The sequence below is a fragment of the Danio rerio genome, chromosome 9, assembly GCF_052040795.2.
Source record: "Danio rerio strain M-AB ecotype USA chromosome 9, GRCz13ab, whole genome shotgun sequence".
NCBI classification, from domain to species: domain Eukaryota; kingdom Metazoa; phylum Chordata; class Actinopteri; order Cypriniformes; family Danionidae; genus Danio; species Danio rerio.
In genome coordinates this window covers 302,514-322,384 of record NC_141029.1, presented here as the reverse complement: position 1 = coordinate 322,384, position 19,871 = coordinate 302,514, and the positions used below count along the sequence as shown (strand labels likewise).

Below are 19,871 nucleotides of genomic sequence, written 5' to 3'. Positions count from 1 at the left end.
TGTTCGCGGTTTCCTCCGGGTGCTCCGGTTTCCCCCACAGTCCAAAGCTCTGCAGTACAGGTGAATTGGGTGAGCTAAATTGTCTGTAGTGTGAATGAGTGTGTATGGATGTTTCCCTGAGATGGGTTGCAGCTGAAAGGGCATTCTTCATTCCACTGTGGTGACCCCGGATTAATAAAGGGACTAAGCCAAAAATGAATGAATCAATAAATAAACAACAGGCTGGAAACATAGTGAAACCACACTGCCTTTTCTTTTTCTTGATTGCATCTGAAAACACTATTGGTTGGGTTTTGGAAAGGTGATTGGTGGCTCAGTTGGTCAGTCAGTCAATTGACAGCAAGCAAACCTGGTCAGTTGAAGTGTGTATTGCATTCTCTAGTGTATTTACATGAGAAGAGGACGCGCAAGAGAAATTTGTGATCATCAAAAAGCAACACAGCGCCCTCTGGTGGATTTGCCAAAACAAAAACTGCATTTACGTGTTTAACTGTCCCCACAAATGTAGACCTGGGTATGTATCCGCAATGAGTCTGTGTTGCACACTTTCACATCCACATGGACATACGGTGGCCGAGACAGCCGAACAGTTTAGGAAAACACACACAAGTGCACAATTCACCAGCAAGTTAAGTAAAGATCCTCAACATTTTGACAGCACACATGTTGCCTTAAGATCAGGCAACCGAAGTAAGAATAAATTAGGTACAAACAAGCTAGTAGTTACTAGGCCTCTGGTTTGGTCCTTGTGTTCAAGCAAGAGTTTACAAACAGCTGCTGCACTCCATATGTGCTTGAAACTGAATAGCAGATAACTGTGGAGTTACACTGCGGTGCTGATTCCTGTGTGTGTGTGTGTGTGTGTGTGTGTGTGTGTGTTGTAGTGCTAAGACCATCAAGAACACGGCCTCCATTAACCTGGAGCTGACAGCGGAGCAGTGGAAGAGGAAATACGAGAAGGAGAAGGAGAAGAACAAGAGTCTGCGGGACTCCATGCAGAGGCTGGAGCTGGAGCTGCGGCGCTGGCGCAACGGTAATCACAGTCTGCCCTGCTAACATCAGTCCGGCAGATTCCCTGATACAGCACTTTACATAACTCCACCATCACAGCATGTGCTCAGCTGAGGCCAGGGCGAGTCAGCATCGTGAAACCCTTAGCTTAAAGGCATAGTTTGATCAAAAAGTCATGGTCATCTGCTCAACCACAGGTCATCTAAGATGTTTACTGAATTTGTTTCTTCAGTAGAGCATCAAAGAAGATTTTGGGCTGAATACACTGACCTTGATGATTGGAATTACGCCAGTCAATGGTTTCAGTCAAAGCTGTAACTTTGGTTCGAAAAATGCTGGGACACACAAAATGGAAACTATTTTGCTGATTTAAATCCCATTTACAGTTTTAATAGAGAGTAAACTGATGCAAATCACCATACAAGCTCAAAAGGAAGCATATGCAAGGAGAAAATCAAAGGACCTAATACTGAGCCTTGTGGCACACCATACCAACCTCTAACTGATATGACATGTCTTGGTTAAGTTTAGTGTTTAGAGTGAGCAGACTGAGTTGTGCTGTTTGTCCACAGGAGAGAAGGTTCCAGAGACGGAGCAGACCGATGCTGATGTGGTCAAACTGGACGTCAGTGAAGAGACGTCTCTGGATAATGAGAAATCCTGCGAGCGCCAGCGGGAGCGAGAGCGAGACTCGGACACCTCCTCTATCGTGGTGCGCATCTCAGAGGAAGAGCGGCAGAAATACGAGGAAGAGATCCGCAAACTCTACCGCCAGCTGGACGACAAGGTGAAGCTTCACTGTACGGTCCATCAGTTCCACAAAGTGACAGGATTCATTGGGCGTCAAGGAAAATCAGTCTGAGTTTACAGTGAAAGTTTAAAACTTAACAGGAGAAAATCAAAGGATGCAGTACAGAGCCTTCCCAGCAGGCACCAGCCATCATCATGACGTCAGGTTGATGTTGTACCCTATAGTCATGGGGACGTGTCATTTTGTTTGGAAATGAAAATCAGGTTGACATCAAAACCCAACATCAGACCGACGTCATTGTCCAATGTCCAACCTGAAATCAGCCTAATATCACTGTCTAATGATGTTGTGCTTGACGTTGTGTGGACGTTACCAATCAGACGTTGAATTTTGGTTGCCAAACCTGATGAATAAATATCAGTATCTGACATCAATATGATGTTAGTTTAAGATATTGGCTTGACATTGGATCTTGGTCACTTACTAACAAACCCCAAAATCAAACAGATATCAACGTCATTTGATGTTGTTATTAAAAGTCAAAATAACATTGTCATTAGACACTGGCTAGATATGGAATTTTTGTCGTCACAATCTAAATCTAACCCAATATTAACATCTTATGACGATGTGTGCCTGCTGGGTTGTGGCACACCATACCTAACTTCTAACTGATATGACATTACTTTATTTACCAAACATTAATATGTCACACAGGTCAGATTTAAAATTCTCTTTTTGTTTTTTAATTCAGACCTTCATTGCTTTAATTCAATCATTTACTTACAGATTTATGGAGCGTAGAGCTTTTACATTGGATATTCAAAACAGTTAGAATGCAGAAAGAGTAGAAGATATAAGTACATTTACATTTAGTCATTTAGCAGAAGCTTTCATCCAAAGCGACTTACAAATGAGGACAAGGAAGCAATTTACACAACTATAAGAGCAACAATGAAGAAGTGCTGTAGGCAAGTTTCAGGTCTGTAAAGTCTAAGAAGGAAGGCAGATTTTTTTTTTCTGCTAAATGACTAAATGTGATATAAGTAAATACAATTAAAGGCTCTTATCTGCGCTCAGGATTGTGCTACTTATTTAAAACTAGTTTAATTTTCAAGCTCATGCTAGAGAATCAAATCAAACAGCAATTAGTTCCTGATTTTCAGTTCTGTAATCTACAATTGGATGACAAAAGCTTGTCATTTAGTCAGCTCTTATAAGTGCTAATAAAGGTTCTCTGCAAAAAAATAAAATAAATAAATACTTGGAGTTTTTTCCTTGGTTCTAGTGGTAATAATTAAAACGCTTAAATAAAGAAGCATTTTCTAGACTAGTAAAAATGATTGCCTTGCTTTCAGAAAAAAGTTTTTTTTTTGCATCAAATAGTTGGCAACAATAATCTTCCAATGTGCTATAAGCAAAATAATGATTTGTTTATACAATAATGGTTCAGTCCCTCCAGGATTTAGTGAGTCCAGTGGTTCTTAATATAAAAAAGGAACAAAAGTATAAGATTTGTGTGAATTTACTCTGCAAAACACAATAATCAAAGCAAACAATTCAATACGTTTTGACAAAATCAATCTCAAAATCCGTCATTTTCAGCCAAAAAAACTATCCTTACAAAATCTTTGACAGACTGATTGTTAACTTGGCAAGACAGAACTTCTCTATACTTGCTTCTTACCTATGAACATTTGTAGATATCCAGACTAAGTAGAAGACAAACACTCTAAGTAAGGAAAGCTTTTATTTGCACTCATGGCATTATTAGTTATGTTATTGAAATGAAGACTCACTGTGGACCATGTGTCATCTATCACATCATAGTTTACAGTATCTATATGCAGATATGTGCTGTTTTACCCTAACGTCATCCACTGTGTGCTTTCCAGGATGATGAGATCAATCTCCAGTGTCAGCTGGTGGAGAAGCTGAAGGAGCAGATTCTGGATCAGGATGAGGTCAGAGATTACTCAATAATTTAGATTCTTATTGTTATATATATATCCATGTCTATGTCAATGTCAATATATCAATATCTATGTAGTTGAAGTCAGAAACATGAGCCCCAACTCATCTCTAATAACTGATTTATTTTGTCTTTGTCATGATGACAGTAAATAATATTAGACTAGATATTCTTCAAGACACTTCTATACAGCTTAAAGTGACATGTAAAGGCTTCACTAGGGTAATTAGGGTAACTAGGCAGGTTAGGGTAATTAGGCAAGTTATTGTATAACGATGGTTTGTTCTGTAGACATTTAGAAATAAATATAGCTTTCTAATAATAAGGGGCTAATAATATTGACCTTAAAATGGTGTTTAAAAAATTAAAAACTGCTTTTATTCTAACCGAAATAAAACAAATAAGGCTTTCTCCGGAAGAACAAATATTATCAGACACACTGTGAACATTTCCTGAATCTGTTCAACATCATCTGGGAAATATTTTAAAAGGAAAAAGAATTTAAAGGGGCGAATAATTCTGAATTTAACTGTATATATATTTATGTTACAGGCAGTTGTTTAGGCATTTCACTCGTATGTATATGACTGTGTGTATGTGAAAATGAAGTTTGAATTTTGACATCTTTAAGGGGATCAAGCATTACCTACACAGGTTAAACCCCGTCTGTGATTGGCACCCTGTGTCTACAGTATGTTTGGTTGAGAGCGGTGTTTGTGAACTGTAACGCTGTGGTGTGTTCAGCTGCTGGCCTCCACCCGCGGCGACAGTGATAAGGTGCAGACGGAGCTGGGTCGTCTGCAGACGGAGAGCGAGAGCGCCAAGGCGGAGGTGCGGGAGGTGCTGCAGGCGCTGGAGGAGCTGGCCGTCAACTACGACCAGAAGAGCCAGGAGGTGGAGGAGAAGAGTCTGCACAACAAACAGCTGGCCGAGCAGCTCAGCCACAAGATGGTGATCACACACTCATTTCTCTCCATATGCACCAAACACCTTCCAACAAGCACCCCACATTTCCAGGAGAACACTGTGCTGTTCTGAGTGAGAAGGCTTGACATTAGCTGTAGGATATAAGTCTCTTTCCAGAACCTTCTCATTCACTGTTCCTCCCTGGTGGAAAGGACTCTTTTCACAAGATTGTTAGGATGCATTTAAATTGGTGGCTTCGTTTATCAGCTGTTGAACACGACTGAAGAGTTTATTCTGCAATAACAACCGCCTGCATGTACTTCATCCTGCTGATTATACAGCTAGTTGGCAAAATATTTTTTCTAAATAGAGCCTAAAAATTATTCTGAGGTATAAGAGTTCATCACGGCTTTAAAGACAAAGCTGATAGAAACAAAAATGGCTGAATGGTGTATACACTAACCATGATTCAGTCTCTAGATGGCGCCAAACATTCAAAAGCATGAGCGTGTGTAACAGGTCATATTAGATCGCTCCACTTGCACACATTAAAATACTATAAAAAAGGAAGGGATTAACGTGTTTACTGTTTTACATGTAGAGCGCCGCCTCTGTTACCTCATAAGGAAAATTCATTGTGATGTGTGGGAAGAAGAAGCCAGTGCACGAGGGCTGGTTGAATGTCTTTGCGCTCATTTTTGTTCTGTTTTTCACAGACAATAAATCACCAAAAGATCAAAGTTGATAAGTGTTCACACAACGCAGAAGAGGCGCAAAAGACTAGTTACATTGGTGCCGTGACCCGGATGAGAGTTATGTTTAGGGGGGTGAATGTAACAGAGGCCAGCAAGTAAGTGCTGGCCATGGTCTTTAGCCTCCTTGTTAGAGCAACCGACTCCCATACAAAGAGTTGCTGGTTCGATCTCAGTTCGGAGCGGGTTGGGTGGTGTAGGACCGGCGGGGTTACATTGGTGCCGTGACCCGGATGGAAGTGAGGCGGAGGCCAGATAGTAAGTGCTATGCAGGTAAACCTCACTCCTCTGACCTCTAAAGGTGCTCTAGCGACAGATGCTAGAGACCACGATCTTCAGCCTCCTTGTTAGAGCAACCGACGCCCATGGGGAAGGTCACTGGTTCGATACCAGCTCAGAGCGGGATGGGTGCAGTAGGACCGGCGGGGTTACACATGACCGAAAAAAGCATATGAATATGGATGAAAACATTCACTGACGGTCAAGATGATTCAAAATACCCAGAGTAGTCTGTGTCAGTAGTTTCAGCAGCTGTTATCTGAGAATAACCATACATTGGAATGTCACAACTGATCAGAATCAAGTATTCCAGACAGCCGTGTAGTAAATAAATCATTCAAAAATAGGATAGTTGAAGTAAGACGTGCTATTTTTCACACTAGTCTTACAAGTGTTGGAGGCATCACAGTATCCTGTAAGATGTTACTGGTGTAGCTAGTGCTGGCATTGCAGTGGAAAAGCAAATCACTGCACTGAACTGCATCAAGCTGTGTCATTCAGGGGAAAAGCATCGAATGTTGTGTCCTCACCGCTTTCTTACCTTTCTAGGCCAACCTGATGGAGCTGGAGGCGGAGCTAGCGCAGATGCAGGAAGTGAGCTCACAGCAGAGGAAGCGCATCGCTGACGTGTTGAACGGCCTGATGAAGGATCTCAGCGAGTTCAGCAGCATCGTCGGAAACGGAGAACTCAAGCTAGTAAGACCAGAGAGCACATTCCCTTTAGGTTTATTTTCATCTGCTCATAGCTGATCGATGAGCTAAACAGGCTATCTGTCTCTAATAGAGGCAGTGTGAGCAAAAATCCTGGTTTGAGTCATTTTATGCAGTGATTTATTTTAAGATATAGTTACTTACATAAAATAAAAAGGGTTATAATAACTATAACCCAGAATAAACCCTGACAGGTTTATCAGCAGCTGCTGTAAAGACTGAAGGGGTTATTCTGTGATAACAACCGCCTGCGTGTACTTTATCCTGCTTATTACACAGCTACTGACCACAAAACAGAAACGTTAGACACAAAGCATTGTTCTGAGCCATACTAGTTCATTAATTCTTTAAAGACGAAGCTGACAGACATGAAATGGCTGAATGGTGCATACGCTAACCTGCACATTATTCAGTCTCTAGGTGGCGCCAGACAGACAGTCAGAAACAGCAGCGAGACAGACACGCATGTAAATATATATGTAGACGTATTCACTGACGGTCAAGATGACTCATTAGTTTCAGCAGTGGTTATCTGAGAATAACATGTATAATGTAGCAACTGACCAATCAGAATCAAGCAAATACAGCCAATGCAAACTGACTGTGTGACGTCCTGAGTCCACTGATGAGCTGATGCACAGTAGCGTCAGTTGCAGAAGTGTGTGTGTTTATGGTGACAGTAATCTGTGTGTGTGTGTAGCCGGTGGAGATCAGCGGTGCGATTGAGGAGGAGTTCACCGTGGCACGTCTCTACATCAGCAAGATTAAATCTGAGGTGAAGTCGATGGTGAAGCGCTGCCGGCAGCTGGAGAACATGCAGCTGGAGTGCCATCGCAAGATGGAGGAGACCAGCCGGGAGCTGTCGTCATGCCAACTGCTCATCTCACAGGTGTGTGTGTGTGTGTGTATAATTCATGACTATGCGAAGATTTTAGGCTGTTATTGAGTGTATTTACTTGATGTAAATGTGTGTGAATCTACATTTATCCAGTTTTATTTTCATTTCAAAAATCAATCTGCATATTTTTACCACATTCTGCACAGAAATAGCACAAATGTAGACAGATTCTGTCTGGCTCTGGGTATGACAGTGTTGTTACAACATTGAGGTGGTTTATGAGGACATGTCTTGTGTCCTCTAATTCAAAAGGCTTAATAATCCAATCGATGGGGTCTTTTCACATCCAGAGTCTGCCACAGGTTTGCTGTGAGGGCTGGGTTTAGGGGTAGGGGAACACTGGTTTTTAATGTGAAAAAATACATTACCGGCATCACGGTGGCGCAGTGGGTGGCAGGATCACCTCACTGCAAGAAGGTCTCTGGTTTGAGTCTCGGCTGGGTCAGTTGGTGTTTCTGTGTGGAGTTTGCATGTTCTCCCCGTGTTGGCGTGGGTTTCCTCCGGGTGCTCCAGTTTCCCTCACAGTCCAAACACATGCGCTATAGGGGAACTGATCAACTACACTGGCCGTAGTGTATGAGTGTGGATGAGTGTGTATGGATATTTCCCAGTGATTGGTTGCAGCTGGAAGGGCATCCGCTCTGTAAAACATATGCTGGAAATGTTGGTGGTTCATTCTGCTGTGGCAACCTTTGATTAATAAAGGGACTAAGCCGAAAAGAAAATGAATGAATGAATGAATGAATGAATGAATGAATAAATGAGTTGACGGTTCATTCTGCAGTGGCAACCCCTGATTAATAAAGGCACTGAGCCGAAAAGAAAATGAATGAATGAATGAGTTGCCGGTTCATTCCGCTGTGGTGACCCCTGATTAATAAAGGGACTAAGCCGAAAAGAAAATGAATGTTTGAAATTACATTTCCCCCCTATGGAAAGTCCTCATAAATCACCAATACCAGTATAAGTAAGTGTGTGTGTGCCATATCGAGTAAATGTCAAATAAATGTGACTGTAGTCTATCCTGTTAACTTTGTGTCTTCATGTGTGTGTGTGTGTGTGTGTGTGTGTGTGTGCGTGCGTGTGTGCGTGCGTGCGTGTGTGTGTGTGCGCAGCATGAGGCAAAGATCCGTTCTCTCACAGAATACATGCAGAACGTGGAGCAGAAGAAGAGACAGCTGGAGGACAACTATGATGCTCTCAGTGAAGAACTCTACACACTGCAGAACTCTGGTGACACACACACACACACACACACACACACACACACACACACACACACACACTGCAGTTCATCACTCTTATGCTCTGGTCTTCAGACTCTTCTGCTTCTATCACAGATTTTGGTTTGAGTGAACTGAATAAGAGGACTGGATTCAACAAAGTCCAGCTCCAGCATTAGTCTCTTAGCAGATGAATGAGGAATACTGATATTGAATGTGCACTTTTAGAGGGATATACGTTAATACACACAAATACTTACACTGCTAGATTTCATTTTTACAGAGACAGTGATATGACATTTGTTTTGTAATGTGTCATATCTTTATGTGTCGTATGTGTGTCAAAAACAACTGAGCTGAAGTCAAGAGGACGTGTTTCAGATTCAGACTGAGCTCAGTTCTGCACTGCACGGCTCCATTAATGCATGTGTGTGTGTGTGTGTGTGTGTGTGTGTGTGTTTGTTTCTATCAGAGAGTCATGTGGCAGAGCTGGACGGAGGAGAGAAGGCGGACAGAGAGGCTGATGGGAAAGTAAGTGGGTCATACTGTATATGGACACACATCATCAGGTTGCATTTACAGGAGATAGTTCACTATGAATGAAAGCGTCTGTCCTTAATTCCTGTCCCTCGTGTCATTTCAATCCCCTGAGAGCTTTGTTCATCTTCAGACACAAATGAAGATATTTAGATATAATCCTGGAGCTCTTCATCCTCCATAGTCCAGACCAGACCAAAATCACCCTCAACGCCCTCTCCATGAGCTGTGGTCATGACCGAACTCCAGCAACACTTCTGTGCATTAATGAACACAATTAAAATGATAATTTTGTGCATATTCTCTGTTGAACGTTAGTTCAGGTGCACATTAACCATGGCCAATACAATGCTTGCACAGAAGACATGGGTCAATAGAGACATTTCACCATTTTTGTGTCATGGTGAAGTTTATTTATGAAGTAACTGAGAGCTGATCACGTGATCATGATTGACCACAGCTGGTGCTGCATTATCTAATGCATGATTCACCAATCAGACCATTCCAAACTCACTATAAATAACCAGAGTTCCTTACCTCAGTCATCTTCGTCTTGAAGAATTCCCCCTTCCACCCTCACTCCTCCTTTCTTTAGATAGGGCGGCACGGCGGTACAGTGGTTAGCACTGTTGCCTCACAGCTAGAATGTCTCTGGTTAAAAGCCGTACTGAGCCAGTCGACCTTTCTGTGCGGAGTTCTCCCCGTGCTTGCGATGGTTTCCTCCAGGTTCCCCTGTTTCCTCCCACAATCCAAAAACACAAGACCTAAGTAAATTGAACATTTTAAATTGGCATCAGCTTAGTGAGCCGTATCTCTCTTTAGCCATCCTATCATCGGTCATTAGCTAGATATAAGTCAGGGGAGTTCATCGAGACCTACATGAGCTCAAACTCCCCTCTTGACCTAGCTGCAAACAGGAGGGAGCCCCAGGCTCGAGGATCTTCTGAGCTCAGAGCTCTCTCTCAGTACAGCATGCCAAACACGCTTCATAATCGATCTCCGGCTGAGGGCGAACTCTTGAATAAGCAAGTGCACTCTTCTGGAGGATGTTTTTGGTCAGGTCTGGACTTTGAGAGTCTCTGGAGGACGAGAGAGCTTCAGGATTTCATCTACATTATCTTCATGTTTGTCCGGAAGATGAACGAAGGGCTCAGGGGATTGAAGCATCGTCAGGGAGAGTCATTAAGGACAGAATCTGCAGTCTTGGGTGAAACAGCTCTTTTGCAATGCCGTGTGTGCATCTCAGACTTTCTTCTCCTAGACATTAGGATAAAAATGAAATCACGGATGGCAGTCAAACATATGTTTGTGTGTGTGTGTGTGTGTGTGTGTGTGTGTGTGTGTGTGTGTGCAGAAGGCCGCTGTTCGTCCAGCTCTGCATGCGGAGTCTCGTCAGACGCAGCTCAGCCGCCTGCGGGATGAAATTAACGAGAAGCAGAGACTCATCGACGAGCTCACAGAGTCAGTCTCACTCCTCGGACATTAACCCAATAATACTTACTGCAGACACACTGCAGAAAAGGCTTTCCTTGCTTAGAGATTTTGTCCTGTTTCCAGTCTAAATGTCTAAACATTCTTAAATCAAGCAGCATTTTCTAGACAAGCAAAACATCTAGAGTTGAGTTCAAACAGAATGAGTCGAAATGTTTTTGTTTTCCGTAAAACAAGCAGAATAATCTGACAATGAGGGAAGAGAAATAATCTTACTGTATGTCGAAATGAAAAGCTACATTATTTTTCCTGCGCCACAGCCAGATTATTTTGTTGCTTTAAGGAGAAGTTCACCTCATTTTGACCCCAGTGTTTTGCTTGTCTTGAGACAAAAAGAAAAAAAAAGGCAAAAACTCTAATTAAGGCAATCTTTTCTTCATAGCATTACACATTTAGTCAGATATAACGTGTGTGTGTGTGTGTGTGTGTTGTAATGAGGTGTTAATGGTATCATCGCATGTGTTGCAGTAAGAACCAGGCTCTGGAGTTGGAGCTGGCTCACGTGCGCTCCAGTTTCAGCAATCTGAAGCTGCAGGACGACAGCAAGAGCGCCTGTCTGGAGCAGATGTCGTACGTCTCCTCATACACCCAGATCCTGAAGCAGACATCTTAATGCTGTGAATCTGTTATTAACGTCTGTCAGTTTCCTCTTCAGGTTTCAACAGGAGAGACACGAGCAGTCCAAACAGGATCTCAAGGGCCTTGAGGAGACTGTTGTAAGTTTCCATTGTAATACACAGAGAGAGAATATTCAAACTCCATCAGATCACTGTGGAAATTAAAACATATATTTATATGTATATATATATAGCTACAAATTTATTACAAATAAAACACCGGTAAAATCAGATGTGCATCAGTGTTCACAGCCTTTGCTCAATACTTTGTTGATGCACCTTTGCTAGTGATTACAGCCTCAAGTCTTGTTGAATGTGATGCCACAAGCTTTGCAAACCTGGGCATTTTTGCCCATTCCTCTGCGTATATTTGTACATTATTTAATGTTTTTGTCTTGTTTCTAGTCCAAATATCAACAAATTATAAAATCAAAAAGCATTTTCTAGACAAGCCGAACATATTGTCTTGTTTTAAGAAATAATGAGTCAAAATGAAGCAATTAAGCAGAATAATCTACCATGAGGTGAACAAAACAATCTTCTGCCAAAGTGAAAACTAGATCATTCAGCGGCTGGTCGACACCTCATGAATTTAAGCTAACAGAACATATCTGGACATGTTTAAAAATGATTGATTCACAACCAAGCGAGCATCAACAATCTACAAGCTCTCACAGCAGCAAAAATCAAACTGTGTATGCCTACTTTTTGGATAGAAGTCGGGAAACAGAAAGGATTAGTCTCAGTTTTATTCCACCAGCGAGTAACAGTGAATGAGAAAGTTCTGGAAAGTGATGTTGAGTTTGTCTTTCGCAGGCTCGGGAACTCCAGACCCTCCACAACCTGCGCAAGCTGTTCGTTCAAGACCTCACGACTCGGGTTAAAAAAGTGAGTTCAGCACCTGAACATGGATCATGCGCTGGAGAGATCTTATACTGCTGTGTGTCTTTGATTATGCTTCATTTTTCAGTTTAATTCTACATTTAAGTACTGTGGAATATTCATTTACAGCATGCACTTACTAAAGGAGAGTCAATCAGAACAATACACAAGGGTTAATTGGCTGTTAGTGTAAAAGGCAGTGTATAGTGAAGTGTCAGCTCATCTTCTCTTTGCACAGAGTTCAGAAATTGGACCTGATGATAGTGGGGGGTCTAACACCCAGAAGCAGAAGATTTCCTTTCTTGAGAACAACCTGGATCAGCTTACAAAGGTTCATAAACAGGTGAGGACGCTCTGAGGTTACGTTTGTTGGACATATTTCACTGAATCCATGTCATCCCATTATATCCATACACTTCACTGAACATCTCTGCATCGCCTATTTACTATCATAGTGCAGGATAATATGCTTATATATTGTAACTTTAACAGTTAAAAGCTATTAGTTACTAGTAAATTAGTTAAAGTTATTAGTAGGCACACACAGATCTGCACGCGCAGAAATACACAGACTTCAGCAGATTTGTAGCTCATCGTTGAGTCTTTATTTACCTGTGTTAATGTGTGTAAATCTATATTCATATTTTTTGAGAGCTATACTATATTTTTCATTAATTACAGTAATATTATTGACTATTATAAAAAATGTTCATATAATTACAATACAGTTTGTGCAGTAATATCCTGTCTTTTAGTAGATATTTTATGCTTTGATTACCAAATAAGTGGATCCAATTGGATTTGCATTGTAAATCTTGAATAAAAGTTAAAAAAGGTATTATTTTTATTTTTATACATTAGGTTTTTAGTTATGAAACTTTCTGAAACAAAGTTTGATAAAACTAAATTTTGCACAAAATAAGCAAAAAATGTCCACAGATTCTGTCTGGCCCCAGTTATTAGTAGGGCCAGACTATCTGCAGACATTTTTTGTTATTATTGTGGAAAATCTTGTAAAAAATCTGCGGATTTATGCAGAATTATTTTGGGAGAATCGTTACTACAAGTTTAAAATATAAAATAAAAAATAATAGCTTTTTAATTTATGAATATTGTTCATAATGCAAATCCAATCCATCTAGATCCAGTTGATTGGTAAACAAAGCAAGTCTCTCATATAACATCTCTACTAAAAGACAGAAAATATTACTTCACAGACTGCATTGTGAATAAATCAAATGAACACCTTCATATTAGTAAATATTATTACTGAAATTAATTTAAAAACCAAATACATATAAATGTACAAACATATACACAAGTAAACAAATAGACCAAATGATACGTTAAACATCTGCGGAAATCTGTGTATTTCTGTGCACATGGATTCTGTCTGGCTCTAGTTATTAATAACTAATACAGTTATGGAAACTGATAACCTCAACTTTAACTTCATTTAATTGTAGTAATGTGCACCTTCTGTACAGCATCTGTGAAACAGTAATTGTTATGAAAAGCGCTGTACAGATTGAACTCAATTGAGCTGAGCTGAATTTCCTCATTGCGTCCTCTGTGTCGAGCAGCTGGTACGTGATAATGCAGATCTCCGCTGTGAGCTTCCGAAGCTGGAGAAACGTCTTCGTTCTACGGCTGAGCGGGTTCGGGCGCTGGAGACAGCACTGAAGGACGCCAAACAGGGCGCGATGAATGACCGGCGCCGGTACCAGCAGGAGGTGGAGCGCATCCGGGACGCCATGAGGCTGCGTTACCCACTGCGCCGGCCCAACGCCGCTCAGATCGGTACGCTGAACACTGCATTCACATTCACACACACTCTCTCAGATCCTCTTTACAGCGCATTGATGATTGATGATGTGTGTGTGTGTGTGTGTGTGTGTGTGTGTGTGTGTGTGTGTGTGTGTGCGTGTGTGTGTGTGTGTGTGTGCTTTTCTCCCCTCTCAGCTAAGCCAGTGAGACCCGGGCATCACGTCACCGCCACATCGCCCACCAGCTTCTCCGTCACACGCGCTAGCAAACCGGCCACGTCTTACAGCAATGCCCGATTCCTGCAGGACGAGAAGATGGAGAACAGCCAGAAGACCAACACGTGAGCATCTGTCTGTCTGTCTGTCTGTTAGGGGTGTTAAAACTTATCATTTGGTCAATGCACCATGATGCAGATGTTGATGATTCGGTATCAGTTCAGTAATAGATCATAACCAGTTATTACATGCCAAGGTCATTCATCTCTTATGAGCTGTCACGCTAGAATACTATGGCGAGGGAGGCGAACGTAAGTAATTAACACACACCAACTACTGGAAAAGCAGAGAACTGAACACAATGGCTGTGAAGTCAGATATGAACTTGTGTATGTAGAGCATCATCAGTGCACTAGATGTGGATATGAAGCGAATGAATGACAGACATGTTGTGAGAGCAATGCAGCTTCTCTCCTCTTCTCCACTGATCTGCGCTCTGTGTGTGTGTGTGTGTGTGTGTGTGTGTGTGTGTGTGTGTGTGTGTGTGTGTGTGTGTGTGTGTGTGTGTGTGTGTGTGTGTGTGTGTGTGTGTTTAGTGTTGGATACAGCACTGTGAGATCCATAGACATACTGAGCTCCTGTCCGCTCGACGTGGAGAACGGTAAGCAGGAGTGTGTGTGATCTGACTGCGTGTCTTGTGAGCCATAATGATGAAATAAAAATGGTTTTCTAGTCCAAATATCTTTAAAAAAAAAAGTTTCATCAAAAAGCATTTTCTAGACGAGCAATAGAAAAGAAATAAGAGTCAAAATGAAGTGAGGTTTCCTTAAAATCAGCAAAATAATCTGACAATGTGGGAAACAGAATGATCTAATGTCCAAATGAAAAACTAGCTTATCTTTCTTCCTCCATTGGCAGATTATTCTGCTTGTTTTAGGGAGAAACTCTGTTCATTTTGACTCATTATTTCGGAAAACTAGACTATATTTTGTGTTTGTCTAGAAAATGCTGACTGATTTAAGAGTTTTTAGATATTTAGACTAGAAACAGGCCATCATGTTGTTGATGTAACAGATGTGAACTTTGCTTTGTTTCTTATTTTCTTTTCAGGAAACAGCACAGATATTAATGATAACAGGTCAGTCAACCCAGACACATCTGAAAAGCTTTCTCCACTCAGACAAGCAGAGTTTTCTGAAGATCATCATGCATGTTTATCCCTGTGATGCTCATTCTGACTGTAGATATTGGACATTTCTATTATTATTTAGAAATGTTGGATCAGAATGTACCTTATTTTTGAATTCATGATATTAATGAACCTGTTTAATATATCTGGATTCAACCTGTCTTCTAAAACACCAGCTGTACACCAGATCTTTATTATAATAAGTTTATACCAAATATACTCTGGCAGACTTTTTTTACTGCATTTTACACGTGTGGTGTACGATGACTTTACCAGTTTCAGATACTTCTCAGTGTGGATGAGAAACTTGGATTCTTGGAAACTGGACACCTTTATTATTGTGTTGCTTTATTGGGCTCTGCATCTCTGTTTCAGGAGTGATGTTCACTGCGGCAGCATGGTGGACGATGCCTCTCGAGTGTACATCATGCAGCAGGAGACTGCAGCCAGTTAATCATTTAATGTGAGCACACACACATGCACACCACAGCACACACACACACACACACACACTTATATACTTATATATACATCATGGGGTGCTTTGAGGTTAGCATCTGGAGCCAAAGCACAAAATGATGAAAAATAACTGTTATCGTCAATTCTGTTATCGTCAACTCTGTCATCGTCAACTGTTATTGTCAACTCTGTTATCGTCAACTGTTATCGTCAATTCTGTTATCGTCAACTCTGATATCGTCAACTGTTATTGTCAACTCTATTATCGTCAACTGTTATCGTCAATTCTGTTATCGTCAACTGTTATCGTCAATTCTGTTATCGTCAACTGTTATCGTCAATTCTGTTATCGTCAACTCTGTCATCGTCAACTGTTATTGTCAACTTTGTTATCGTCAACTCTGTTATCGTCAACGGTTATCGTCAACTCTGTTATCGTCAACTCTGTTATCGTCAACTGTTATCGTCAACTTTGTTATCGTCAACTCTGTTATCGTCAACTCTGTTATCATCAACTCTGTTATCGTCAACTGTTATCGTAAACTTTGTTATCGGCAACTTTGTTATCGTCAACTCTGATATCATAAACTCTGTTATCGTCAATTCTTTTATCGTTAATTCTGTTATCGTCAACTCTGATATCGTCAACTCTGTTATCATCAACTCTGTTATCGTCAACTGTTATCGTAAACTTTGTTATCGGCAACTTTGTTATCGTCAACTCTGATATCATAAACTCTGTTATCGTCAATTCTTTTATCGTCAATTCTGTTATCGTCAACTCTGATATCGTCAACTCTGTTATCGTCAACTGTTATTGTCAACTCTGTTATCATCAACTGTTATCGTCAATTCTGTTATCGTCAACTCTGTTATCGTCAACTGTTATTGTCAACTTTGTTATCGTCAACTCTGTTATCGTCAACTCTGTTATCATCAACTCTGTTATCGTCAACTCTGTTATCATCAACTCTGTTATCGTCAACTGTCATCGTCAACTCTGTTATCGTCAACTCTGATATCGTCAACTCTGTTATCGTCAATTCTGTTATCGTCAATTCTTTTATCGTCAATTTTGTTATCGTCAACCTCGTTATCATTAACTGTTATCGTCAACTCCGTTATCGTCAACTTTTTTATTATTTATTATTGAAAGTTATTGTTAACCCTGTTATCGTCAACTCCGTTATCGTCAACTCTGTTATCGTCAACTCCATTATCGTCAACTTCATTATCTTTAACTCTTTTATTGTCAACTCATTTATTGTCAACTTTGTTATTGTCAACTCCGTTAAAATCAACTTTGTCATCGTCAACTCTGTTATTGTCAACTCTGTTTTCGTCAACTCTTTTATTTTCAACTCTGTTTCCGTCAACTCTGTTAGTGTCTTAAAATGTTTCACAGGAAGCTGTACTATAATTTACACACACACACACGCACACACACACACACACACACTCATGTTGAGCTGGGATCCTCTGCTAATCGTGGTTTTCTTCTCTGCTTTCCTCCAGATTCCCCAGTGGTCTGCATGCAGCCGGTCAGCCTTCGCCATCTTCGTAAAGCTTTGGTTCTAGACTTCTTGGCTCTGTACTGTCTTCTATTGTATGAAATAATCCTCTAATCCTCATGCAGAGTCACATCGCGTATCCCGTCTCACGTATCTCACTGTTGCATGTTTGTCTGTTTAGTCAGAGATCAGCCCATAGACTGTAAATGAACCCTCACCTACAGTAGATATCCCAATACACACATCTGTAATGCTTGCATATTATAACACAGGAGAGAACTAGACATAAGAACTTCCCTTTAGTCTTGCTGAGCCTTAAAGACGGACGGTTCAATAGTGTAAGTGTGTGTGTTCAGGAATACACACTTCTAGAGCTGCAAAACATGCTGTCCATGCTTAGCGAGTTTGTCTTGTGCATATTTCTTAAATCAAGAAGCCTTTTCTAGACGACTATTGTCTTGTTTTCAGAAATAATGAGTCACAATTATGGGTAAAACATTAGTGCAATTGTTTTGCTTTCCCCATTGTCAGATTATTTTGCTTGTTTTAAGGAGAAACTCTCTTCATTTTGACTCATTATTGCTGAAAACAACACTATATGTTGTGCTTGTCTGGAAAATCCTTCTTGATTTAAGAGTCTGTAGACATCTGTACTAGAATCAAGACACAAACTCTAGGTGAGAGAAGCATTATGTCAGTGTAGACTGCATATAACAGCGTGTGTCATCATGTAGATTTTGATAATATAATATTCCAGTACTGACTACCTCCAATTGTGAAAGATTTTCAGTGACGTTTGGTTTGCTTTGTGTTCGTTTCTCCATCAGCAGATGATCATAAGAGAGAATAATAATACTGTATGTCGAGAGGACACATCGTCTTACATGTGCCGTGGTTACACACTGCATTTATCTTTCTGCCAAAGGTCTGAATGTTCACCGCTTCCGAATTCTCCCGCTTAAATCCTGATCAGCCAATCAGGAGGGCAGAAAGAGGAGCGAGCGTGGTCATGTGATCTGCAATCAGATTTTGAGTTCTCCTTCAGGATGTCTTTACACTTTCATGTTTAGCAAAACAATGAACGACTGTATGTGAAGTGTACAATGATGAAGGTTTAATTATAGCGCTGAATCCTGTTCCTTCCCCAGTCATAACTATCAGAAGGGAAATATTCCTGAAGCCCATGAAGAGAGTTTGTGCAATAGCGCAGCTGATTTACCCCAAATATCTTTACTGAAGGTTGTTTTATGTGATATATGTACAGTGTGCTAGTTTGCTGGAAGCAGTTCGAGAAATAAATGTAATTGAAGAAAGCTGGATTCCTTGTTTTTGTTTGAGGCCATGTGCTGTCTGCTTTAGCGTTTTGAGCTAAAACACAAAATGGTGGACAATCTCAACTCTGTTAGCGTCAATTCTGTTACGATTTAAAAGCTTTAACAGCAATAATTAGTAACACATTCAAAACAATCTCCTAAATATTAATGTATTTCTCTATAACTGATGAGTGTTAATGTTATTATACTGGACCACTTCTTTGAATTCATTCATTCATTTTCTTTTCTGCTTAGTCCCTTTATTAATCTGGGGTCGCCACAGTGGAATGAACTGCCAACTTATCCAGCATATCTTTTACGCAGCGGATGCCCTTCCAGCTGCAACACAACACCGGGAAACACCCATACACTCTTATTCCTTCACACACAGATCACACATCAGTTCCCCTATAGCGCATGTGTTTGGACTGTGGAGGAAACCCACTTCAACACGGAGAGAACATCCAAACTCCACACAGAAACACCAACTGACCCAGCCGAGACTCGAACCAGCGAACTTCTTACTGTGAGGCGACCCACTGTGCTACCCACTGCGCCACCATGCTGCCCAGATATACTGTGATTGTTGTTGTTATGTTGCCTCATGTTTCTCAGTGTTGCTTCAGTTGTGATACATGTGAGACATGATCAAAGTGTATTGAACAGGAACACGCAGCAGTAGTCGAGAAGGTCATCGATAAACCTTTTTGTGTCCAGGTGTTTATCTCTTGAACTGTACCGCTGCATTACACCTCACAGTCTGTTACTGAACCTGTTATGAAGATCAGCTGCCCATGAGAGCCACTAGAGGGTGCTCCTGCCGTCCTGCAGCTCTACAGGACTACATCTCCCACAATGTATTTCACCAAATCCCTGCATCGCAGCTGTTTCCCATTTAATTGATTCTGTTACTCCTGTTTGCACTGACCCACATTATTTAAGTTGCTATGAAATCAATATTTACTCTTTGTATTTACTTAAACGTAAACAGTAGTGCTTGTTATAAACAATAACAATATTCTACATCATTTGCTCTCAAAAACTTTAAACAAATGCCATAACCTTTCCTGCTCGTCAAAACGACTATCTTACCTTCTGCTCACATGGAAGTCTATTTAGGGCAGAGCTATCAGTCCTTTAGGACAGGTTTATTAGTCATTTAGGGCGGGGCTATCAGTCCTTTAGGGTGGGGTTATCAGTCCTTTAGGGTAGGGTTGGTCAGTGACTCAGGGCGGAGCTATTAGTCTTTTAAGGCGGGGTTATCAGTCCTTCAGCGGGGCTATCAGTGCTTTAGGTTGGGGCAATCATTAATTTTAAGGTGGAGCTATCAGTCCTTAAAGGCGGGGTTATTAGTCCTTTAGGGCAGGGTTAGCAGTTCTTTAGGGCA

The 19,871-nt window shown here is 40.9% G+C and overlaps 1 protein-coding gene across 2 annotated transcripts in view; it reads left to right on the top strand.

The window, feature by feature from the left end:
* Positions 1-18,484, top strand: part of kif5aa (kinesin family member 5A, a) — a 30,292-nt gene extending 11,808 nt beyond the window's left edge. Inside the window, exons 11-29 of one of the 2 annotated variants that reach the window (NM_001199776.1) lie at positions 885-1,033; positions 1,584-1,798; positions 3,658-3,726; positions 4,479-4,685; positions 6,221-6,367; positions 7,083-7,271; positions 8,396-8,513; positions 8,976-9,034; positions 10,395-10,501; positions 11,000-11,101; positions 11,187-11,247; positions 11,965-12,036; positions 12,269-12,373; positions 13,614-13,830; positions 13,993-14,137; positions 14,609-14,673; positions 15,123-15,150; positions 15,577-15,664; positions 17,176-18,484. In NM_001199776.1, coding sequence (NP_001186705.1) covers positions 885-1,033; positions 1,584-1,798; positions 3,658-3,726; positions 4,479-4,685; positions 6,221-6,367; positions 7,083-7,271; positions 8,396-8,513; positions 8,976-9,034; positions 10,395-10,501; positions 11,000-11,101; positions 11,187-11,247; positions 11,965-12,036; positions 12,269-12,373; positions 13,614-13,830; positions 13,993-14,137; positions 14,609-14,673; positions 15,123-15,150; positions 15,577-15,655 — 2,134 coding nt within the window. In that variant the 3' untranslated portion in view covers positions 15,656-15,664; positions 17,176-18,484. Of the gene's footprint in view, positions 1-884; positions 1,034-1,583; positions 1,799-3,657; positions 3,727-4,478; positions 5,911-6,220; positions 6,368-7,082; positions 7,272-8,395; positions 8,514-8,901; positions 9,035-10,394; positions 10,502-10,999; positions 11,102-11,186; positions 11,248-11,964; positions 12,037-12,268; positions 12,374-13,613; positions 13,831-13,992; positions 14,138-14,608; positions 14,674-15,122; positions 15,151-15,576; positions 15,665-17,175 lie in introns of those variants that run through there. The other variant, XR_015498928.1, reaches the window with a different exon arrangement.
* Positions 18,485-19,871: the final 1,387 nt, after the last annotated feature.